The sequence below is a fragment of the Mustela erminea genome, chromosome 13 (genome assembly GCF_009829155.1).
Source record: "Mustela erminea isolate mMusErm1 chromosome 13, mMusErm1.Pri, whole genome shotgun sequence".
NCBI classification, from domain to species: Eukaryota; Metazoa; Chordata; class Mammalia; order Carnivora; family Mustelidae; genus Mustela; species Mustela erminea.
This window is the reverse complement of record NC_045626.1, coordinates 81,901,871-81,926,126: the sequence shown is the minus strand read 5'-3', so window position 1 is coordinate 81,926,126 and position 24,256 is coordinate 81,901,871. Positions and strand designations below refer to the sequence as shown.

Sequence of the window (24,256 nt, the reverse complement as noted above, 5' to 3'; positions counted from 1 at the left end):
GGGTGGGCACGAGGCTCCAGCTGGTGGGAGCTGGGCTGCAGAGAGAAGGGAGGGAGGGGGCCTCAGGCATGACACCCCGGTCCCGGCCCCTCTCTGCGTGCAGCCTTCAGACTGGCGTTTCCTTCCGACCCCGTTCTCCACTGCTGTGCGCCCATGGAGCCTGGGAGGGGTCCGTTCACTGCCGCAGTTGCTGAAAAACTCCCTCTCCTGGCCTCTGATGGCAACCCTTCCCAATTCTCACCTCCGCTTTGGAAGGGCTTTTCACCTCCAGAGGTGAGGTGGCACAGTCATTAAGGCTGGGGGCCTCTGGTTCAAATCCCCACTGCACCATGTGCAAGCTGTGTGAGCTCGAGTGGGCTGCTTAACCTCTCTGGGACCGGTTCCTTGAGTGGCGGCAGCAAAGAGTGGTGAGGAGGAGCCCGTGGACTGTGAAGTCTAACAGCATCCTTGGCTGGGGTTATTATTATGGATGCCCTCTGCTCCCCTACGCCACCGAAAAACCGGAACAATATTTGGTGGGACACAAGCTCTTGTGATTTGGCACTGGAGCCCAGCACGCAGTTCTCCAAAAATAGCAGGACTAGCCTCCCTCATCCCAGTCCCCTCCGGTTCACAGGAGACTAAGCCGCTTTCCTGAGTGCCCGCTGCCTTGCAAGTTCAACGTAGTGGCCTCAAACTGTCGCAGGCAGCGGGTACAGGGACTCGAAGCTAAAAGTGGCCTTGGACAATCCAGAGTTGTCTTAGTTCACTAAAGGGGCCTGAGGGGAGCTTGTTATATATCTGGGGGGTCCTAGAGGGCAGGGGGGTGGGTGAGGAGAAGGACATAGCCCCCCCTCAAGAGGCCTTCAGGCTAGTGCGGAAGGCACGGAAGGTTCTAGGCACTGCCAAGGGGAACATGCAGCCCTGGCCTCTCTGGCCTGGGGCCTGCCGGTAGCTTCCCCCCAGCCTCTGGGCCTGCTGAGACGCAGGTCATCTTCCTCCTGAGAGCTCTGAGCCGCAGCTGCGGCACAGGCCCCCTCTGACAAATCAGCTCTCGGGGCGTCATTCATCTGGGGGTGCCCAGGACTTGGTGCAATGAGGGTGTCTCAGAAAAAGCGGGGAGTTAGACATTCCTGGCCTGGTGCTTCTCCTCAAACCCTGCTGCTGCTGCCTGTTTTCTTCCCTTGGAATGAAAGGGAAGCAGATGATGGACCTCCAGGGTTGCAACTCTAAGCCTAGGCTCCCAACCTATTCACGAGAACAGGCTTTATTCTCCCATTCCAGGGACAGGAAAACAGGCGCCGGCCAAGGTCCCTACACGTGCTTCTTCCTTCCCCTTTCAGACCCTGTGCGTGCCATCCTCGGGCCTTTGTGACCTGCTCCGGTCTGGCCTCAGAAGAGCTCCCTTGTCACAGCTGACCTGCTGGTGGGCCCAGGGCACAAACTGCTCTCTTCACAGACGACAGCCGGGTGCCCTCCCTGTGTCCTGCCTGTGCGGCCTCCAGCCCGCACCCGCCCCATGAACATCTGCTTGCAGGCCAGCCTCCTAAGCTCAGCCTTGAACCTCGGAAGGAAGACCTCTCTCCTTGCTGCCTCTAGTAGTGCCCAGGGAACAAGGCAGCTCCCCCTTATCTGGGGGGATACACTCCAGGACCCCAGGGGACGCCCAAAGCCATAGGTGGTATGGAACCCACACATACATATTTTTCCTATACAGGTGTACCAGTGGCAAAATTTCATTTATAAATTAACCACGGTAAGAGATTTAATAACACTGCAATTAGAGAGCTACAGTTACAACAGTAGTGAACAGCCGTAACAATAAACTTTAATAAAAGTACCTGAACGTGGTCTTGCTCAAAATCTCCTACTGTCCTAACTCCCCCTTCTTTGTGGGGTGTGGGAGGTTAATGTGCCTGTGAGACGAGAGGGCATGAGCGAGGTGCACAATGTGGGTGTCGGGCGGCTACGCTGGCCGTCCCTGGACGAGGGTCATCTGCTTTTGGACCGCGGCTGACCGCAGGTAATACACCATAGGTAAAGGGGTAGGAGGGGGCTACTGTATTCACAGAGCCGACCGTGGGGCTCTTCCACCAAGGGTCTGCAGACTGGAAGGGACACTTGCTTTGGTCCTGGCCAGAGACGGAGGGCTGACTTAAGTAGCCTGCTGTGGTCCCTCCATACTCCTACGATACCCACCATGGAAGACAGGAACAAGAAACTCATGTCTTTGGCTGTCTGTATGTGTGGCGCACTCTGCCTTCCAACTGGGACGTGACTTGGTGCCTATAGGGTCTTGTGTCTGGCAATGGAGAGGGGGAAAAAGATTTGTTCCTAATAGGTATGACTTGGGGACCTCGGGGGACAGATATAGGTGCCCAGGCCACCAGGAGTCGGTACACCACCAGACCACCACTCGGGTCACTGCAGAAGCCTGAAGATCTAGAGGGGAACTTGAAAGGTGCATCCGACTGGCCAGGAGGATAACACCACAGAAAAGGGGAGCCCCTGCTCTCTGGAGCCACTTCCCGTCATCATCCGACAGGCCAGTGATGGCTATTCCTGCTTCTTTCTGGAACATTCTCTGGCCTTTTGCAGCCGACTCCCACGGGCTGTATAACTAGGCTCTGGCTTTCTGGTTTCTGTTTTGGGTGAGCAACTGGGAGATGCCAGTAGTCCTGGAGGGAGGCGGGAGGGGGTGGGGACATTCTCTTCCTACTCCCTCCCTCCAGGACCACAGCTCACGTTGGGGTCCCTCCCCAGCACTGTCACTGGCCCCTGGGGGCATCAGCGTCCCTGGAAAGTCCCCGTGCCCTACCTACTCCTTCATAAATCCCTCTCGGACCATCATGGAGGAGGCTGTTTGCTGACCCAGCTGGCGGCTCCAAGTCCCTCTGCCTTGACCGGGGGCAGATGGACTTCTCACCTCATCTCAAGGCCTGGCCCCACTCAGAATCGAGGCGTACTCCACCAGCTAGAGCAGGTCTGGCTGGAGCGCAGGCTAGCTACCGTCCGGTCCCCTGGCTCGGCTGTCCCAGAATCACACCCCATTCATCTCCTCTGACCTAAGCCACTAACTGTGGGCACCGAGAGTCCTAGCCTCCAGCTGTCTCTTCTGCAACACCTCCCTCCCCTGCCCACTTTGAGAAAACCTGCTAACGTAGAAGGGGAATGACAGCCATCGGCTAGACTGTGACCAGGCCTGGCAGCCATCTTCCCGGAACACGGAGGGCTCTGGAAGGCTGCCAGCGCAGCACTGGGCTGACCTTTCTGCAGCTCTCCCTGGAGATAGACCTCTTCCTCCCAACAAAAGAAGTCCACTCGGTGCCCTTGGCAGGACTCCTGTCCCATGGGTGTGTGGCTCCCAGCCCGTGCCCGAGGACAGGACTCTTGTCTTTACAAGCCCAGGCCCTTCTCAGCCCCTTCTGCTCTGTCCCTTGCAGAGTGGACGGGCTGCCTCTCTCTGCAGACGTCAGATCCACCTGAGCACAAACAACGGCAACCTGCGCCCGGCCATCTGCGCCCCCAGTGCCTGGAGCAAGTGTGACCTAAGACGGCCAAGAATGACCACGTGTGCCTGGGAGCATGGGACCGAGTGACAGGAACGGGAGCACCGGGCCCTGGCTGGCACTGCTGGGGGCTTGGCTCCTTCTCTTTGCGGAGGTGGCTCAAAAACATGGGGCCTATGCTTCTGGGAGGAGGTCCTGTACACTCTGTACGTACGCTCTGTGTCTCTCTGGGCAGCCCCCGAGCTCTGAGGGGCAGAACCTTTCCATCCCTGACTTTCGGCGCTCACAATCCCGAAAGCAAGCTCTGAGCGCGTCCTGCCAGCACGCGGGAGCTGATATCTGGAATGAGCGCGGCTCTTGGCACGGGACTGGGGGGCCCCATTTGGCACCCTGGACCTTCGCAAGTGGGGAACCCGGGGACCTGAGGACAAGTTTCTCAGAGAGATAGCCGGGGCCTTGGTTCTGTTCCCTGTCCTGCGTTCATCCACACAATTCCATCCAGTTCAACTCGACATCCCTGGAGGACCCACCGTGAGCTAACACGCCAGTGGGGGACACAAAGGTGAGGCACCCCCTCTAACTGCTGGAGAGATAAAGGAACCAATGCCAGGTCACCGGTGGTCAGAAGCGACCAGGCAAAGAGGCGGCATGGCTGGCTAATGGCCTTCGGCTCCAAGGAGGGGCCTGTGACGTGACCCGGATGCCTTCCGGCTTTGTGACGGATGGGGCACCTCTCTGGGTTTCCCCTTTCTCACTGTGAAGTGGGGGCACCCTGACCTCCCGCAGCTGCCGAAGAATCAATAAGACCACGATGATTCGTTTCCCCCAGTGCCCAGCACACGGTGAGGGTCTGAGTCCTGATCCCGTTTTGCCGTTGGTAGTAGAGCTTTTCAAAAGTTATGAGTGGTGCCTCTGGAAGGGAGAGAGTCGCCCAGCTCTGAAAGGTGGGTCGGTTTTCCCGGCTTACAGGGACTGACTGCCTGATGTGAGAGAAAGACTCTGGAAACTGACCTTCACCCAGGGGCAGAGGCCTGGAGGGAGGGACGGGCAGGAGCAGAGGGGTAGCTCACAGCACTGCTTATCCTCTGGAGATGAATGAGGGGTGCCCCCCTGCTAAGCTGAGAGGGGCTTGTCCCGACCCTGACTTCTCAGCCTGTAAATGCTAAATACGTTGGCTGAGCCTGACTTCCTGCTTTGAAATGCAAGGCTCGGGATTCGTGGACCTACCTGAACAGGAAAATGGGGATCAACCCCGATTCCTGAGTTGGCTTGCTGTTAACCTGTCTGGGGACGAAGAGCATCTGAGAGCCAGGCAGCAGCCTTGACCCTGGGGGCCTGGCCCTTTCTGACCCCTGCTGCTGCCCTTTCTGCGGTGCCATGTGCCAAGGTCCAGGCCTGGCCCTTCACCTTCACGGCTGCCTCGGGGAGGTAGTATGAATTCCGATGTGCGGATGGACGAGTAACCTGGGGTTCGGGGATATGAAGCCCCTCGTCTGCGTCCACGGCCTCCTCCTTTCCACGGGGCAATGGCCCCTTAGGACCCTGCTGCACTCCCACAGGCCCCACGGAGACTGTGCTCTACTCCCTTCTTCCACTCAATTAAGCAAACGTGTGCAGAGCGCACACCGCGGATAATCTGACGGCGATCATCGTTTATAGGGCAGGCGAGACGGCTCAGCCCTGCGCGGGCCGCACTGGGCACCCGGCACTGAGCCGGGCATTCCCGCTCGGAGGAGCCCTGTCCGGCTCCCTCACGGTCCGCCCTCCCCAGCAATGGGCTGGTTTCGGCAGAGTCTGCAAGTTGACAGCGTGAGTGCGGCCGGGCCCGATGGGGGTCACTGACAAAACCCTCAGCAGCAGCCCAACCCTGGGGCGGGGAGAGGGGGCACGGGTCCACGTCCCCCCCACCCCCCTTCCCCGGCACGGTGCCGAAGCGAGACGTGGGGAGGGACACATTAACTGGAGCGCCCCCACAATTAAAGCCTTGGTTGTTTACCACGGTGAGAACAGCTCTGCCTGCCAACACCAGCCGCCATCACGTCTCCCTACTGCCGGCTCCCCCCAAGTGTTTATTTAAGCCAACACATTGCTCTGCTAATTGGATAACATTCCATGTGAAAATAGACCTTTTAAAACAACAGCAGCGGCGGCAAATAAAAACAGCTGCAACTGCAAAAGTACAAAGGCGCGGCGGGCTCGGGAAGGGAAAAATTAAAGGCGCATGCATGGGAAAAAAATTAATATTCTGGTTTCTGGGCTGCGAGTCTGCTCTTCCCATCCTTTTCGCCCCCGGGACCAGCCTGCTCCGGGCAAAGACAGAGGAGGGGGCTGCTGCGGAAGAGAACCCCAGTGGCTACCGGGGGCCCTCTCCGAGGCCAGGCTGCTGTCGGGCTCGGGGGACCGGAAGCTGGCATGCACGCTGGTGGGGCTGATATTGGGGTGCTCGCCCCTTCTCTGGGGGTGGGAGGCTCACTTCAGCCTGGGTGATGCTCCCAAGAGATGCTCTGCCCCCCAGCCCCACCGGAACGTCTCTAACGGGCAAGTCCTCTCTGCTGGGCACTGGAGAGAAGAGGGGCTGGCACTCAGCGTAAGTGAGATGAACACGGAAGGTGGGCCCTGGATGCATGGGCTTCGGCATCTGGTCAGCCCGCGGGCCGGCTCTGCCCCGTCCCGGCTGCATGATCCCGGGGCCAGTGACTTGACCCTCTTTGAGCCCCAGTGTCCTCAGGTGTCAAATGCCACCCACCGCCAACTTCCTGGAGTCCTAGCAGGATGGAGAGTGACAAATGGGAATGGCTAGCACCCCCTGCCAAAGACAGGCTTTGAGAAGTTGACGGTTTAGATCAATGCCAAGACGTTACCCTTCTGGAAACCTCAGGGTGGCTCCCGAGACAGGGAGAGAGCATGCATGTGAGACAGACTCAGGCCACCCAGGGAAGACCATTTGGAGCGGGGCGAGTCCTTGACTTCAGTCTTCCTTCGTCAGCTTCCGTCCCTCCCACTCCCCTCCACCTTGAGGGGGAACTTCGAGAAACATCAGCTCACCACCCTGGAGTTTCAGGGAACAGGGGCACTTCCAGAAGGACTGACGTTACTGCCCCGGATACCGAGGGCCGACAAGGGTCCTAGGATGGGACAATGTGCCAGGTCGCTGACCTTGCGATAAGGGGGATGGGTCTCCTGCGTAGCACCTCGGCCCCGGAGCCTGGCTGGAAGCCAGGCCCCCCACAGCCTGGGCTTCTGGTTGGTTCACAAGGATCGATCCATGGAATTCGGTTCACGGGGATCAGTCCACGGAGCTCTGCAGCAGCTACACAGATGGAGCTCGGTGGCCGTGCAGAAGGAGTGATGCGAACTTCCCACCCTGTTCCCGGGGCTGCTGCAGGCTGGGGCAAGACGATGCGGTGTGGTGTACAACACATGTGTGCATGTCACATACAAAGCCGGCACGGTTGGCCACGGGAGCCTCTGGCTATTGTCATCAGTTGCCTGGTTACCCCGAGCTCTGCCACCACAGCCTCTGGGGAGCCTCGTGCTAGGATTCTTTCCAGTTTGGGGGTATGTGCTTGACCCAGAGGAGCCTGACGGATGACACAGTTCCTGATCACATGCGGGGGGCGGGACACGGTGTCATGCAGAAAGGTTAGAGGACTCAGTGCCGGGCACAGGGGCGGCACAGACGGGGGCATGTTGGGGCTCCAGCAGACAGTGGTGCTGAGGGGGTGCCTCTAGGGACCGACCAGGCCTAATTCTCTCCTCTGCCGGTTGGTGAATGGGCTGGTTGATGCTGGGGAAGGAGCACTGGACTGGGAGCTGACTCAGCTGGATTCGGACCCCAGCCCCACCCAGAAACCATCAGTTCCTCGGTTGCTTTCCAGACTCCTCACTGTGCAATCCACTGTTCGTGACCCATCCTGCCTCCCCCCGCCCAGCTCTGATCTGAGCACCGCCCAAGCCGCCAGGGGGAGGCTCCAATGCCGGGTTCAAGGGTTGCTGATGCCAAGAGTGACGACCTCCATCTTCAGAAGGGCGTCCAGCCAGGCAACAGGAGTGAGCCCACAGGAGGGATTCGTGTGGGTCAGGGATCAGTGGAGCCCTGGAAAGGCTTCTAAAGGAGGTCTCCTTCCTCAAGCGCTTCCGAAGGAGGAAAGCCACAGGGGAGAAGCCCACTGGGGGAACTGAGATCAGGGAGGCAGGTTCCCTTAGCATTCCCACAAATTCCTTCTGCAGAAGTAGACCGAGATCTTGGGGTGCTCAGTTCAGGTCTCCTTATGGCCTCGTGCTCCCTCTTCAGCCTCACGCCCACCCTCGCGTTGGCTCGACCTGCACCATGGTCGGAATTCTATTCACCAGCGTGCAGCACGCACACCTCTCTGGGTCAGCGGCAGACGCTAAATGTGCCCCTCGGAAAACAATAAAGTTCTTCAGACAGACACGGAGAAGGAGAGGGAGAAGCAGCTTCCCCAGGAGGCAAAAAGAGCAAAAGGCTATCCGCAGGGAAGACACGCTCACTCCCGGTGGGTTCACACCTCGGGGAGGGCCAGCTCGTAGGGTGGCAGCCGTAGGGCAGAGCTGCTGCGGGGGGATGCGAGGGCCACAGGTGGCCCCAGAGCCTGGCTGGCCGCCTGTCAGAGCCAAGGGGCGGGAGGACCCAATCCCAGAGGGGCTGTGGGTCGAGTCCTCCCTGTCCTCAGCTGCCCTTTCTCCTCCCGGAGCCCAGAATGGGAGGCGGGGAAGGGGTGGGGGTGGGGGGGGAGCCACTTGTGCGGATCCCCAGGGCTGCGCTGGCGGGCCTTGGGAAATAGCTTTTGCAGCCCGGCTCTGGTGACAAGAGCTGCCCAGCCGGGCACTCGCCCTGCCCCATCTACCTGAGGGGCCCCTTCTGTCCCAGGGATCCCGGAGGACACAGCTGCCCTGACCCCAGCCCGGCGATGTGGCACACGGAATGGGAGGCCAGGAGCCCATGCCCCGTCTGACCCTCCAGCCCCAAGAGCCGCGTCCGTTCTGACAGCAGCCTCTGCCCCGGAGGAGGTCGCTGTGTGGAAGACGACTGCCTTCCAGCTACGGGGCTCGGACACCTCTTCTCCCCGCTCTGTCCCATCCCCCCTCCTTCTTAGATCAGCGCCCTTGACACCACCCTCCTCATGGTTGCAGCTAACAGACGGAGCTCCCAGGGCCAGCGCCATCCAAACCTCACGACAACTCGATGAGGAAAACCCTATCACCGTCTCATAAGGAGGGAAACCGAGGCCCACAGAACATAAGGCACATGCCCCAGGTCACACGACAGGGAGTGGCGGGACTGGGATTCCAACTCAGGCAGGCCGGCTTCCGAGTCTGTAATGAGCCCCCTCGGAAGATGCAGCTCTTGGAGGCGGGAGTAGATACCCCCCTCCTCTTCTCCACCGCTCACGATCTCACGCAGAACCCCCGATACCAGACAGGCGACAAAAACAGCTCGGCACCCTCACTGTCCAGCCCCTCAGAAGCCTCGAGCTCGATGGAAGGCCAGGGAGAAAACACCGCCCTGGGCTTCCCTCCCCTCTGGCTGGGATGTAGGCACAGCGGCCCTCAAGGCAGCAGGTCTGGAGGTCACACAGAGAGGCAACGACCCTCTGGGCTCCCGCACAGCATGCCAGGGTTTCACGCATGCCGTCCGCCTGTGCCCTGCGAGGCGGGGACCTGGAGTGTGGGGCAGGCTCGGAAGGCCAAGCCGCCGATGGGAAAGCGCTCTGGATGGCTGCCCTCTGCGACTGCCCTCCGAGCCAACACGGGTCCCCCAACGCGGGTCCCTGCTGACGGGAACTGAGGCCAGGCAGGGCCTGTTGCGCACGGGGGTGCTGCCCCTGCTGCCACGGACAGGAGGCAAGGGAAAGGCTGCCAGCTGAGAAGAAAGGGGAGCAGATGTCCGGACAAATGCGGCCACGTGTCAACAAAACAGGCACTTGAGTTCAAGACGCCGAGACAAAGGTGGCTGGCAAGGCTCCCCGAGGTCCCAGGAGTGCCCTCTGTGCCTGTGCGCGTTCCCAGGGCCCACAAAGGCTGCAGCTGCGTCCCTGAGATGTCACCTTTGGCTCCACCCACTGGGCTTCTGGTGACGGCAGCTCGCTAAAGGCCAACGGGTGATTCTAACCAACACCCCTGCTTTCCCGAAGGACACCTCGTGAGATGAGGAGGGGATCCCGCCTGTCACTTCACTGTACCCTTGAGGAAAGAGGCGGCCAGTAGAGGGGAAAGGCACAGGCTCTTGAGGGAGCTCCCAGACACAGCTGAACCCCTGACCACACCGCCTCTGCTCCCACATCCCACATCTGCTGCTGGGCTGGGCCCCGTACCCACAAGAGTGACCCCCACTCTCCAACCCAGCCCCATGCTTCTCCGTGCCCCAATCTGATAGGCCACTATGCTTCCAAAGCGAAAGATTCTGTCTCCAAGGAGCCTGGAAAATTCTGTACCCGTGCTTATACACATGCCTGGGATGGCCTCACCTATAACCGGCACAACCGACAGGCCTGGCCACAAGCGGGAAGCTGAGGGTTAACACATGTGGGTCCCTGCAGACATGTCTACATTCCCAAGTGCTGGCCCCCAGCCCCTGCCACGTTGCACGGCCTCTCCCATGCTATCTGCCTCCAGGCGCTCATGACCAGGGAGCTCTGTCTGAGCTGGGGAGGCCCGGGAAACCCATTGGCCTCCCTACTTTGTATCCCCAGATTCCTGAGGATGTCACGTTGGGGAGGGACGGAGGGCAGGAGACACAGAACTAACCCTTCCTCCAAGCACAAAACCCAGGGCCTTTTTTCCCGAGAGAGTTGCACAAATTAGCAGGGTCAGGGAACAAGCAGGAGAACCACACGGGGCCGTGACAAGCCCTCATCCGTTAAGAGGTTTAGCTGCTTCTCCTACTAAGGGCTCAGAACTGAAGTGGGGGTGGGCCAGGGAGGGCTCCGTCTCACCTTTGCATCCTGCTTCGTGAGGAAGTCCACGAAGCCGAACCCCCTGTGTGTGCCCGTCCCGGTCATCTTCTTTGGCAAGCGGACGGTCTTCAGCTCCCCGAAGGTGCTAGAAACAAAAGGCAAAATGCAGCAGCTTAAGAATGGAGGCCTGCAAAGGGGCTGGGGTATGCGTGGCAGGGTAGGACCCACTCTCACACATGATTCCTTTCTGGTTAGAAGTACTTGAGGGGGCATATGCGCGTGTGTACACACACACACCCCCACACACATGCACGTGCACGCACCATACAACAGGGTTGCCTCCCCACTGGCCAGCACGTGCTCGGGGCTATGACTGTCCTTCTCTCCCCTTTCAGATCCCGGCCATCACGCTGGGCAGGGAGGGATGATCGGGTTGGAGATGCTGGCGGAGAATGTTTGGTTCCTCTCTGACAGGCTGGCACACTTGGCCTCCCCTTGCCTGTGGGGCTATCTGGCAGGGGTGGGGGCTGGGGGGTGGTGCAGCCCTGCACACCCGTGGCCAGGGCACAGGGCTGCTTGTGTGCACGAGCCTGGGATCCGGACGCCAAGTCAGCAGGCTCTCCTGACCTGAATCCGCCCGCACGGCCGAGCCGAGCACAAGGCAAGCCTGTGTGGAGCGAGCAGGACGAGTCTCTGCTCCTGGTCCCGGGCCCCGGGATGTTTCTCCAGTGCTCTGTGCCAGAACAACACACAGCTACTCCCTCTAAACCCCACGTCCCCTCCCTGTGGGCTATAGTTTCGAGATCTGCGAATCTGAAGTCAGGCAAAGCTCTGGAGGGGAAAACGGCTTGGCTCCCCCCGGCAGGGATCATACAGGTAAACACAGCTTGGACCACCCTCTGCCCTCTCCCCGCCCTCTCCTCTCAGATCAACGTTCGAGAAATGCCCGGACAAAAGGATCAGGTCTCTCTGGCTCTCCTGTCTCGCTCCCCCCACCCCAACCCTATCCCAATGTCCATTTATCAAATATATATGCACAAATTGCTGCGGATAAATATTTAATGTGCACGGGATCTGAAGAGGTGTTATTTTATTTGAAAAGCTGCGCACACTTGCGGGTGGCTGGGCACACGGCGCACACGCTCAGCGGCCGAGGATGCTTCGGGGCCAAAGACCGATTGGGTAAAAACACAGTAAAGGCCGTAAGCTCTCGTGAAATGATATAAGCTAAATCCGAGGCGCGAACCCGGAGCCCCGCCAGCATGACCAGGCATCTGCCAGCCCAATTTCCGAAGGCAGGATGGTGTGTAAATGCGGCATTATGATTCCTCAAAATGAATCCGCACGTCTCTCCGAGCTCCCCCAGCAGCTCCCCCCAGGCTAGCGAGGAGGCTGGCCTCCTGAGGAGGGGAGGGGCCGGAGCGGGTAGGCCTTGGAGCCCTGTCAGTCTTCCTGGCCTGGCTGAGGCTCTGGCTCCTTCGGAGGAGGGGGCGCGAGGGGGCGCGGCTGGGGCCCGGAGGCTGGGCAGGTGGGGACAAGCAAGAAGGTGAGGTGGGAGGGCCGGAGTCCTCGAGCCTGCAAAGCCTGCTTTATTCTGCCACCTAAAGGCCAAAGCGTCCCATGACAGGCACTGCCTCTTCCTCCGTGAGAGCCGCGGCCAGGGAGGGCAGCGGCCAGAGGAATTTCCACATAGTCTCCTTCAGGTAAACGGTCCGATGGCTCCGAGTTTTTCAGAGATGTGGGGACCGCAGGGATGTTGCGTCTGATGGCCACGAGGACCTGACGATGACAGTACTCAGACTCAGCAGGTAAGAGAAGGCCTCAGCCAGCACCTCCCACGTGTCCAGGCCACGCAGGGGGCCCTGCGGACAAGGGTGCAACGACCCTGCCCCAGGCTCCTGCAAGCCTTGGCTTCACCACTGCTTACTCCAAGCAGCCCATGCTCAACAGCTCCCCCCCCCCCACCGGCCTGGCCTGATCCCCCCCCACCCCACCTGCAGTCAGGGCTCACCACGTTTCTCCACTAGGGCCCTGCGGTGTGGGTGCCGATGCGCTCTCCACCACCCCGAGGTGGGTGCTCAGTTCTGCAATCGCAGAAACCACATCTATCTTGCTCTTTAGGGGATCCGCAGCCAGGAGCCCGCTGCTTGGCCTGGAGGGGACACCTGGTGGCATTTTTGGACTCAACAGACAAGCCCACGGTAGCCCTGGGTCGTAGACACGACCACTGGTATGTTACCACCAACACCCCAAGGGCTGTGTTGAGGGGGACGTGGCATGGGCCACAGGGTAGGTACAAATAGCACACGTGTTCCTTAGTAGTCCTGCCACCCCCATTTCACGGATGGGGAGACTGAGCTCAGGGAGCAGCGGTTCTGGCTAGCAAGGGGCAGGCTGAGGACATGAGCCAGAGCTTTCCTTCCCCTGAAGTGGTTCGTGGTCCTTCTGTTACCTGGATGCAGTCTGGCCACCTTCTGGACTGGGGGTCTCTTTTGGAGGCATAAAGGCAGAGCGGGGTGGCTAGGAGTGGCCTGCAAGGACTCCAAGGGCTCTAGTGACTTAGTCAACACCCCACGGCAAGAGAGGGAGACTGAGTCCCAGTTCCTTCCGCTCCCGCCATGTGTGAATCGCGGTCTCTGCCCGCAGGGATTTCAGTCCTGTCCCTTGATGGTCCCGATGGCCTCTGCTCAGATTTCCTTGTAGCCTCAACTAAATTTGTGGTGAGTTAGCCGATGTGAGTGTGTACGTGACAGAGCGGGGGGCGGGGGGGGGAGATGGCTGAGGTGCACTCTTCCCACTGCAGCACACCACGAGCTGCGGATGCTCCGTGCATGGCAAGCAGCTCAGGGTCCGGAGAAAGGCAAAGAAAATAATTAAAAGGTAGAGAGAAAAGCTGATGAGCAGAGGCTGAAGGCGGTGTGCTCACGTGGCCCGGAGACGTGGCATCTCAGAGCTCTGCGGGGGGCGGTCCATGGCAGAGAGAGGCCCTGCAGCCACGAGGGACCAAGCGCACGGCTCCGGGGCTCCTGTCCCGGGCAGCTGGGGGGTGCCTCGGGCAGGTCGCAGCCCCCGTCTGCGTGGCACAGGACATGGCTTCAGAAGTCCCGTTATTCTTCAAGGGGACCTGGGAAACGGTCCCGATGAGCAGGTTTCCTCCTCTCCTCTAAGAACAGCGCGAGAGAGAGCCGGACCTTGAGGGGCAGCTGCAAGATTAGGGTCAGATCTTCGAAGGCGCTTCCCAATGTCTGGGAAGCCCTGAAATGAACGGGCGAGGCTTCGAGACACCACGATTGCTGCCGTGGCCCCAGCCACCGATGGCCGGGTGCCCAGGGGCGGGGGGTGCTCGGCCTTTTTTTAAACACACCGTTTCCAGGTGTAACTGTCTGAATTCCCCAGGGGAGAGAAACCAGAGGCTGGAGCGGCCAGGCGACCAGGCCCTGTCCCCCCGCCATGCGCTTTCTCCCGGCTGCCCCTTCCCCTGGCCCGAGAACAATGCTGGGAAGGCGGCTGCCTCCGGCCGCTTGTGTGACTGTGCAGGATAATGTAAGGCTGGTACTAATGATCTCGGTGCGATATCGAAAGCGAATTAAAAAGCAAAAAAAAAAAAAAAAAAGGTTGGGGGGGAAAATCGATGAAGTACCTTTAGCTCCTTGGAGATAAGCGATATATAAATACCAGCCATTACTAAGGTTCTTATCTGACAGGAAGGTCCACGGAGCCATTTTTAAGAGTGGCTTTTGAAGGAAGTTCTGCATGTACCCTCGTCTCTGGGGAGCAGAGGCCGCCCCCTGGGGGAGGCCGGGCAGGGCCGCCAGGGACCCGAGAGGGAGGGAAGTCGTGGGGCACCCAGGAGCTCCCCCGCCACCCAGCCCAGACCCCGCCGCTTGGGGAAGGAGCCGCGTGCGCTCCCCACTGTGTAGATAATAGAAACCACAAAATAGCAATTACTGTATCAGAAGCTGTGAATAAAGAGGACATACCGGGCTTTTAAACGTGGCCCTCCCTCCCTCCCCCACCACGCTCACACTTTATAACAAACTCACACCTCACTTTTCCAATTACTTCATTCACCTTGGGTTCACCAATTACTTCCCCACGCCGCAGCCCCACCCCCTCTGCCGCACCCACAGCGCAGGACTGCCGGCACACCGGTGGGCTTTCCATGACTGGAGTTTGTTGTCACGTTTCTAATTTCTTCCGAGATGTGCAGGGGTGGGAGGGAGCGAGGGGAGGGAGAGGTAGGAGGGGGTGCGAGGTGTGGAACGAGGCGAGCCAATTATGCCCAGCCCTCGTAAACAGGTCTGGGCATGCAAATCAGGTCTGCACTACAGGCCTGAACACAGACACAATATGTGTGTGTGTGTGCGCGCGCGCAGGTGCACCATGGGTGCACTTGGGGGTCTCCTCCCTCCGTGCTCACTGCGAACCCCGCAACCGGACTCCAGCCCTGGCTGGGGTTTTTGGCTCTGCTCCTGAGAAGGAATGGATCCTCCTCTCGCTCCCTCCTTGTCTGAAGTGGTCGTGCCGCTGCTCTGGTGCCCGGGTTCTGGGGCTTCATGAGCGGACTGTGAGGCTGGCCTGCCCCTCTGACCTGTACGCTGACACCAAGTGGGGGTCGGGCACACCTTGAAGAGCCTCGGCCCCTCTGCTCCCAGGACCTAAGTCCTTATTACACTCTCCTCTTTGGATCTGCCAGAGGAACCCGCAGCCCAGCAGAAGTGCCGAGTCACGTGGGGAAGTTTGTTGGCATGACTTCTCTTCCACCTGCGCTCAATGCACTGCTGAGGGGGGAAAAAAAATACCAGCTGTCACCCAAGGGACCCAGAGTCACACAACAGCATGGTCTCGACAAGATAAAGGGGTGGTTTGTGGTAAGAATAAGCCCCAGGCTTCTTTCCCTTCATTCTGGAGGTAAGAAAAAAGGGCTAAATCTCTTGGCAAAACAAGGCTTTCAAATACACCCCCACCACCAGCACCAATTTTCCGATTTACCAGCATATCCAGCCGTCCCCCTGGGACTTCCGGGCTGTGGCCCCCCCCCCCCCCCCCCACATGAAGCATCTGTTGGACACCATCTCCCAATGGCGTAAGGAGGTGGGCATCGCCACTCCCTTTCTGTCAGTGCAGAGAACGAGTCTCAGAAGTCATGGGATTTCTCCAAGGTCACTCAGCAAGTCCTTATGTACCAAAGGGGTGGAGCGTCCTATCCAAGGTCCCACAAGTGGCAATGAGCTGAGGGGGGGGGGCAAGCAGGTGGCTTGTGCCCTTGTGCCTCTGATCATTCAGTGTTTACAAGCAGCATTTTACAATGTCTTGTGCAGCAACAACCGGCCCGACATTCCGTGTACCAGGTGCCGGGAGGGAGGCGACTGTGGGTTAGACATCAACCTTGTTCTCAGGGGACACTCGCCTGATGGGCAGGCAGGGTACCCCCCCATCCTGCAGACACAAAAGGACTCTGCAATCAAACTTCTTATCTCAGCCGACTAGGGGCCACAGCTCAGGGCTCCCGATCTCTCCCCTCCGTGCCCACCATCCTACAGAAGGGTCTCCCCATGAACGTGCGGACCCACCAGTGATTCCCACTAGGGGAGTGAACGTGGCAGGGGGGCAGCTGCTCTGCCTGGTATCGCGTCTTGTGGCCTTCCTAACAGTCCCCATGTGGATAAGGGCCCCAGCTGAGGCTTGGAGAGGCACAAACTTGTTCCCTTATCGTCTACGATAAGTGATTTCTGCAGTACACAGAGGCTTGGGCGCAGGGTCCAACACCCCAACCTCCCACTGCTGCAATGCGTCCCAAACCCAAAACTGCTGAAATTATGCCTACCTCAGAACCTTTGACCCCACTCTTCTCATGACCTGGACCTCTCCTTACCTCGATGTGCCCACCATCGACTCCTTCCTGTCATTTGATCTCAGCTCAAACGCCCCCTTTCCAAAGAGGCCACTCCATCCAATGTTGTTCCCTACCTCACAGGCCACTCTGTCACATCTGAGCACTGTCGGAAATGACCTGTTTACTTGTCTTTCCCCTCTCTGTTCTAGAAATAGAACGAACACTCCAAGACGGCTGAGTTTAGTCCCTGTTGTGTCTGTAGAGTCCAGGCCTGTGCCTTGCACGCACTCTCACATTCACTCTGCCATGCGTTTGGCCTTCAGTGTCCTAGCCCAGGGCCAGGTCCCTATACTGAGCAAGCACTGGCTACTGGAGCCACGTGGTCACGTCTGGGGGCAGAACACACAGTCCTTCTGTCCTGAGGAAGCGTCTTCACGTACCACAGGTGATTACAGGAGTGTGAGGCCCTCGGGGGAACCACTCCTTCCAAGGGACCCACATGCGTCCTGTCGATTACAGCGCAATCACTGCAGCAAGCAAACATGGGACTGGCTCTAGGATTTACTGGGGGTCTAGGAATGGGCCAGTGAGCTTCAGAATCGAACCCCGCTGGGTCAGAGAAGACACATCTCTGGAGGTTCCCTCTAGACAGCCTCGGCCAAGGTGCAGATGCGAGCAGGGAGCCTGGCCATGGCTGCCCTGCCGTAGCCGCTCTCTCCTCCCCCAGAGGGCTAAGCTGGAGAGCGTGTGTACCCCGTGGACCGGAGCCTCGTCGGGCACTGGCTCTCAGAGACGTTTAACGGAGACCGATTTGGACATGCAGTTCCTTCCTCTTTTGTTCTCTCTCTTGCTCGCTCTCTTTTTAAAGGGTGGCTTTTAGACGGAACTTTTCCAATTACTCACCACTCATCGCGGTGAGAGCCGGATGTGGAAAGGTTACCTCGTCTCCATCAGAGCAATCCTCCCTTTCACTCTGGCCTCTTGGAGGCTGAAAAATGGCCCGGTTTCCAAGAAAGTGAGAAAGGAAGCGCGGAGGACAGCATTTAGCTTTTCTCAATAGCCTTTCATGGCTCCTTTCCAGGCAAGCGTGACCCTCTCGTTTTCGAGATGAGGACTCCTGGGGACGAGCAGTTAAATGGTATCTCTGAGTCAGAGTCGGGGCCCGTGTTCCAGGCAGGGCCCACACTCTCTCTTGCAGCTAGCTCCGGCAAGGAGGGCATGTGGCCCCGAGGAATGGAAGCTTCTGGCCTGACTCTGCCTTCACCAGCTGCGTGACCCCGGTGGAGTCGTTTCCAGGCTGGACTGAAGGAGGAGAGCGACACGCAGGCACACGCAAGGGGAGTGGAAACCCGCTCTAGGTTCAGGATCCCCGCTCCACCAGAAGGGGGCAGGGACCACTCAGCCCCAGTCTGGACGGCCAGCTGGATGCCTGGGTCCAGAACTGTCAGCTCTTCTCTTTCTTCTAAACCATCCTACTGTCCAGGTACTTTGGAGAAATGCAATTTCTAAATACTGGTAACAAAGTCGAAACATTTTAGACACCGTGTCACCAAGTGCAACACACACAGCCTGCGGGGGGCCTGTCCGTCACCTGCACACCTGAGTTCCCGTTCTGCTGTGGTTCCAGAGATCAGAGAGGCTGCTCTACTTTCAAAGTGATGAAATTTCCTCCCTTCCTTGTTAGCCAGGACTGGGCCTCTCCCGGCCGCCGGCAGTCCAACGGCCCCTTGCTGGCTTGGGTTCACATAATGTGGCCCTGGCGGTTGGGGGGGGGCGGTCTAAGTTCCGGGAGAAAGAGAGGGTCTTCCCAGTGCACTTTGCTCTCCAGCATCTACTCCAGGCATGGACCACTTCTGGCGACACATTCACCCAAGGAATCATTGCTCCCCCCACCAGCCCCATCCTCCAGGACACAGACTCAGATTTGAGGCGTGGAAACAATTTGAATATGCCTCGTCATTCAGCTACCACGGGTCCTTCATTCTTGGGCAACTATTTCCTGAGTGCAGATGTTGAACTCCGTGCTGGGAAAGAACAGACACACTCTGGAAGGCCTGTGCTCTCAACCAGCGGGGGTCCATCCGTGCACGGCTGAAGGATTTGAGAAGCCACTGAAGGCTGGATACTGTCTGCTGAACCTAAGTGTTGTCCTTAAGCAGAAGATGTCATAAAAATAGTTCTAAGATCAAAGGTGACCAACTCTTTAAAAACAGTAGTTTCCAAGTTTGTCCTGAAAGATGTTAAGAAGTATTTTGTGTAACAAGTCTTCTGGAATTAAGTAAATTTGAGAGCTAGCTGGTTAAACACAGTTCAGCAAGCTTCTCTGCTGCAGACCTTGTCAGTGCTTTTAAGGTATTAGGTACATGGAAGGTGGATCTGGAAGGGTGAGGGAGAAGACAGAGTACTTCTCAAATTCATCTGGCCATTGAACCTTCCTACCCCCAAACAAGAAAACCTATTAGCATCTCTCGGGACACAACTGTGGAATACAATTTGGGAGAAGCAAGGTCAGGCAATGATCATGGAAGGCTGGAGCGCACACAGTGAAGCAAAGCTTCTACCTCGCCCGGAGCTCTGAAAGTGGGGAGCTGCTGCAGAGGTCTAGTTTTGCCCATGAGGGGCCAAGTCCCAGCATCACTGAAAGAATGGAAGTGTGGCGTCAGACATGGGTCCCGATCCCAGCTCTACACGTGATGTTACCTTCCCCAGGCTCAGCTCTTCACCTGAGAAATGACGGCCCCGCCCTACGAGGCTGCTGGACGGAGGATTCCTGGCGTATAAGGGGAATGAAGAAATGGAAGCCCTAGACAAGGGTGCTCACGACCATTAAAAGGATCTGCGCTGGTGCCAAGCGAGGGACCGCTTCCAAGCCCTTATGGGGTTTCAGGCTGAAGCTGAGAAAGAGCAGGCTGGGCCAGGCAGGCCCCTCCCAGTGGACCCCCAGGAGTTCTCAGCCAATTGCTGAGAGAGCCAGATGTGATCTTGTGATTCTTGGTGCCCGGAAAAAAAAAAGCAGCAGCTCTCCATCTTACCCACATGACCCACCAGTTTTAAAAGATAATTGGAAGAAACTATCCCCGGGGAGGCATCCCTCAGCCAGACCCAGGCACCCCCGTTTTCCCTCGGGCCGAGCTAGCCCACTGGAACAGTTTGTGTTCCTTCTTCCTTTTGGAAGGAGAGGATCAGGACGCCACCCCTGGCCTGGGGCGCACATTCTGGTCAGTTCCACGCCTCTGCCGGGGTGAGTTAATGAAATCCACAGCGGACGCGCTCCCCCACTTTCTCCCCCTCTGGTCTTCAGCTGCCTCAAGTACAGCTAATCCCATTACAAGAAAATAAAGTGGATAATTCAGGCTAATGAAATCGTTACAAGAATGTGGCCAGCCAGAGGTGGACATTCAGAACCAATTTAACACCCTTTGGTGTCATTATCCTCAGTACAGGAAATGTTGGAGCGGAGGAAGGAAAAAAAAATTAAAAAGGAAAAAAAGAGAAAACCCAGCCTCTTTCTTGTTGGCTTAAATCTGGTTAAAGAATGGATCTGCCTGTCTCTTGCTCAGTGTTATTATCTCTGCCAAGTGTGCTATCTCCACGGTAACCCCAGAAAATATCAAAGTGGGTGGAGAAACTCTGGAAGTCGCCGACCATGCTGGAACCCAAAGAGCCCTCCACACCTTCCCCTCTGCCCAAAACTGCCGCTGCTCCGGCAGGGACCACTAAGGGATGAACCCCTGGGCCCCGAGTCAGCACCGAACTCAGAAGCCTCTGATGCGGGATTACACTGTTGGTCTCTGGGGTCTGAGTGAGGCAGGACAAGCCAGGGTGACCTCCCGTGCAAAAGAGAGCGGGCAGCAGGATCCCCGGGGGCCTGAGCAGGGGGCGTCCCTTATCGATGGCTCACACCCCGCTCATGCCACCTGCCGCCAGGTCACAGCCAGGCTTCCGGAGAAGGCTGAATTAAGAGTGGCCACTCAACTTCTTTGCACCTGCCGCCTGCCCTCAGTGTCCACCCTGCTCCTGCCATGTCTCCCCCATACTCAGAAAGGGCCCTGGCAACTGCATTTTTGGGGTCCATTTCAGTGCCCAGAACCTTAAGGAGGACAGCCTCCTATCCCGAAGCCCCACCACATCCGGCTGGTTCCCATCAGCCCGGACGCGGCTTTCCCACTCGCGTCTTGGACTGTTCTAAGCCCTCTAAGGGCCAGCTCTAGGTGCTCCTAACTGTCACAGCATAAGAAGGAGCATGTGAAGGGACAAGAAGAGAAGATCCTACAAATGTACAGAGAACTTCTGCCGAGCTGGTTGGGTCATGGAGGGATCTTAGGGGGGCACCTGCGGGTTGGATGTATAGTCACTGGGGGGTTAGAGTACTGCCAGGGACAGTCCCCCTGTAAAAAGTGCCAAACAGCAGCCCTCAGTAACCGACCCCCACCTCCTACTTCCTGATCAAGGCTGCGGGGGTGCACTAAGGCATATGCCCCACTCATGGCCTCCGCCCCCTTCTCTCGGACCCCCCTGGAGAAGCACCATCCACACGACCTCGACATCCACACAAGTCTCCGTGATGTCCTGACAGCAGCTTCAGAAAGTGGTGGGACGGTGGCAGGAGCTCCCACAGGGGTTCAGGGAAACCATTCAGCTCCCTCTTGGGAACACACATGGGGTGGGGGGCCGATGCCACTACTTCAGGTCCCGGAACAGAGACTCAGGGAGCCAGGGGTTCAGAATAAAGCCACACAGCTCCTGCAGCCCGCACAGATGTTCTCGGTCGGTCACCCAGAATCGAGAGACTCCAGAAAGAAGAGCCCCCTGATCCCTGCAACCAACAGCGACGCCACCATGCCCACACACTCTGCTTCCGCCCGTTGATTCGGGGAAAGCCCTTGACCCTGCCCCCTGCACACCGAAAGTCTATTTACTTTTACTTTACAAACTTGTTTAGCTAACTTCTCATCCCAGAGCAGCTGGGAAGGGCCAAGGGGTTAATAGTGGCCAGTGCCTAACAGGCCTCCAGAAGTGATCACTGCCAGCCGTGGGTCGGACCAGGGGTGGGCACGCTTTCTCTGCACAGGGTCACACGGTAGGTATTTCTGGCTTTGCAACGGCTCAACCCTGTAGCATGAAAGCAGCCACACGGTATGCAGACGAATGGGCACGGCTGAGTGCCAATAAAACTATATTTACCAAAAAAGGGGGGGCTGGCATCACATGAGCCTTATTTTGCCAATGCCCAAATTAGCCCTCCCAAACCAAAACGTGGTATTTAAACCACAACACAACACACAACACAGCACAGCCGCCCAGGAATGTCAGCTGCGGGACAGAGAGCAAACACTCTGGACGGCTCCAATTGGCAGCCGCACGGCAGCCTGGGCACGGCGCCCTGTGTATGGGTAGGAGGGGGCACTGCATACTTTAGAAAGACTTCCACTGAGTGGTCAACATTTCCAGAGAGGACTGAGGTCAAAGGCGCTTACCAGGGAATGCTCATTGCTGGTGGTCTGCTCTTAGCAGTGAGCGTCCAACCCCCTGCCCAGGACCCACTCGGCAGAGGAGCAAGTAGACGGCCCTGTAAAGCCAGCTGCTGCCCTGCTAAACGGCATGAGGGCAAGATGGCCAGGATGCGCAATGCCACCTCGAGGACCTTCCCATCCAGCCCGACAGCCTTGCAGACCCTGTGTCTGCGGCCACCTGCCCCATTCCCGTTCCTCGATGCCCGCCGATTGTTGTTCTGTTTATGAGGACGAGTGTCTGTCTCGCCAGCTGGACCAGCAAGTGCCCAGCACCCAGGACGGGTCCAACAGTGCCTGGGGCGCAGCAGGCATTCAGCAGAGACTGACCGGTGGCTGCCGATGGACCAAGTTGTGAATGGTGCTCACTAGTCCTCGCTTTTGTTTCTGGTCACCACGGAGAGTGGGGAGTGGACTAGCGTGTGCTGACGCATACCACATGCCAACACCACGCCAGCAGCTCTCCGTTCAGGGGCTCAAGCAACCCCACAGGGCGGCAGCGCTCCCAGGGCACACGTGACACAACGAGGCGACATCTGTCAGAGAGCTGGTGGCCTGGTCTATGGAGCTCCCTGACTTCCAGCTTTGCCACATGATGCCCCTCCGGGCAGAGCAGCCCACTTCTGCCCTCGAACTAAGTCCTCCGGTCCTAGCTGCAGGCTGCCAGTCACTGGGAAACTGTATCAGGCCAATGAGGGAGGGCGCACAAAAGAGGCTGTGAAGATGATGATACACAGGGCGCCTCCTAAAGAGCTTGGCATTCTAGAGGCTTCTGATACCTGCCTCTAGGAGGAACACTCCAGACCCCCAGCGCATTAGAAAGCCTGCTATGGACGCCCTCTGTCGCCTCCCTGAGAGTTCCAAGCATCCGTCTGAGCTGGGAAGGGGCAGAGACTGTGGTCACTGTGTCTCCCCGGGAGGCTCTAGTGGGACAAGTCCATGCTGGGAGATGACCACTTTCTGGGTCCGCTGCGGTTCGGACAAGGGTATGCCTCAGATAACAGAGTCACCCCAACATATGATCCTCCGAGAAAGCCAGGCCGATGGCCACAGGGCAGGACAGCAAGGCAGCTCTGCGAAGGGGAGAGAGGCAAATCCACAGCCCCGGCCAATCGATGGAAGGTGCTGGAGGCCGTCCCAGGGGCACGGCAGGAGACAGGGAGCAAGGACAGTGATTCATGCCACCGAGCCCGCCAGCGTGGAGGCGGGGGAGAGGACTCACCCCGGCTGGGACAAATATTGTTTTTAAAAGTCTGGGAAAGAAAACAGCAATAAAACAACTCAGACTCGGTGGCTGGCCAGTTTTGAGATGCAGGGAGAGGAGGAAATGGACCTGTGAGAAGGCCCATTTGTTTGGCGCCAAACAAACCAAGGCAGAAGTGTCCGTTTAGTCACAGAAGGGGAAGGGGAGGCTGCGAATCGGGTGGTCACCAGAAGCCGAGAGCTACGTGGTCTAAGCCAGGCCAGGGGCAGCCTAGAGCCGGGGGCAGACCACGGGCTCCAGAGGGCAGGTTCCGGGCGCGGCAGGCAGAGGGGAGGCAGTGAGCCAGCCGCGTGTGAACGTGGGCCGGGCATCGGGGTGTGTGGGGTGGGGAGGGTCTCCCCTGTCAGGGCCAGCTAGGAGTGGGGCTGCGGGATGACCGAGGAGCTGCAGGCAGAGGTGCAGGGAAAGGAGAATCGCCAGCAGCCAGAGGGAAGGAGGCGTCGTCTGCAGCAACCACTGTCCATCCCAGGAGCTGGTGAAGGAGTGTCGTTCGCAAAGTTTGGAGGAGGGAGAGGTAAGTTATCCTGTCTCCTGCGATGCACAAAGACCCCATGTGCTTTATCCCTTGCAGCGCTCAGGAGAGGGGCCATTTGTGGGCTGTGCCTCCCCCTCCTCGGTCCGTTTGGATGAGGAGGAAGTGTGGCGGCAGCTTCTTCCGAGGCGGCAGGCCCACTGTGACCGGAGTCTTGGGGTGGGCATGCCCCCCCCGCGACGTGCACACCAGCTGTGGTTGTGCGCAGCTACTGACGTTCTGGGGCGAGGTTGTGCCTGCAGCTCCCCGAGTCTATCCTGACTCCTACGGGGACGGAAACACAGGTGTTTGCGGAGAGACCAAGCTGGCTGGGAGCCAGCGGCAAGGAAAGGAGCCGAAGTTCAACAGCAGTCCCAGGGATGGGGGCTCGCGGAGATGGGTCTTCAGGGTGCCCCTCCGGTTCGCTTCTCTGTGCAGGTGAGAGGGACCTCCAATGTGTCCGGCCCTTTGCCAGGTGTCCAGAAGGTTCAGGAGGGTGAGGCCTGTCCCCTGCCCGCTCTCTCAGGTCCTTGAATGCTAGGATGGCTCTTTGTGTTTCAAAGGACAATGAGGAAAAAGTGACTTAGGCATTGGCGAACCACGGTCCACGGGCGAATTTGGCCTCCTAGCTATGCCCGTGGCTTCCAGCTATGCCCACGGCTCACTTCTTGCCTCGGAGTGCTCTGGAGCCACGGCAGCGTAACTGTGTATCTGTGGCAGAGGCCATACA

At 58.5% G+C, this 24,256-nt stretch overlaps 1 protein-coding gene and 1 long non-coding RNA gene across 5 annotated transcripts in view; one reads left to right on the top strand and one right to left on the bottom strand.

The window, feature by feature from the left end:
- Nucleotides 1-24,256, bottom strand: part of RBM19 (RNA binding motif protein 19) — a 122,862-nt gene that overhangs the window by 26,579 nt on the left and 72,027 nt on the right. For all 4 annotated transcript variants that reach the window (XM_032309783.1, XM_032309786.1, XM_032309784.1 and 1 more), the window contains exon 22: nt 10,445-10,550. In XM_032309783.1, the coding sequence (XP_032165674.1) occupies nt 10,445-10,550 (106 nt within the window). The remainder of the gene's footprint in view (nt 1-10,444; nt 10,551-24,256) is intronic.
- Nucleotides 11,958-15,481, top strand: LOC116571655. Its single transcript, XR_004277939.1, has 3 exons — nt 11,958-12,213; nt 12,527-12,635; nt 15,102-15,481. It is a non-coding gene; the product is annotated as an uncharacterized LOC116571655 (long non-coding RNA).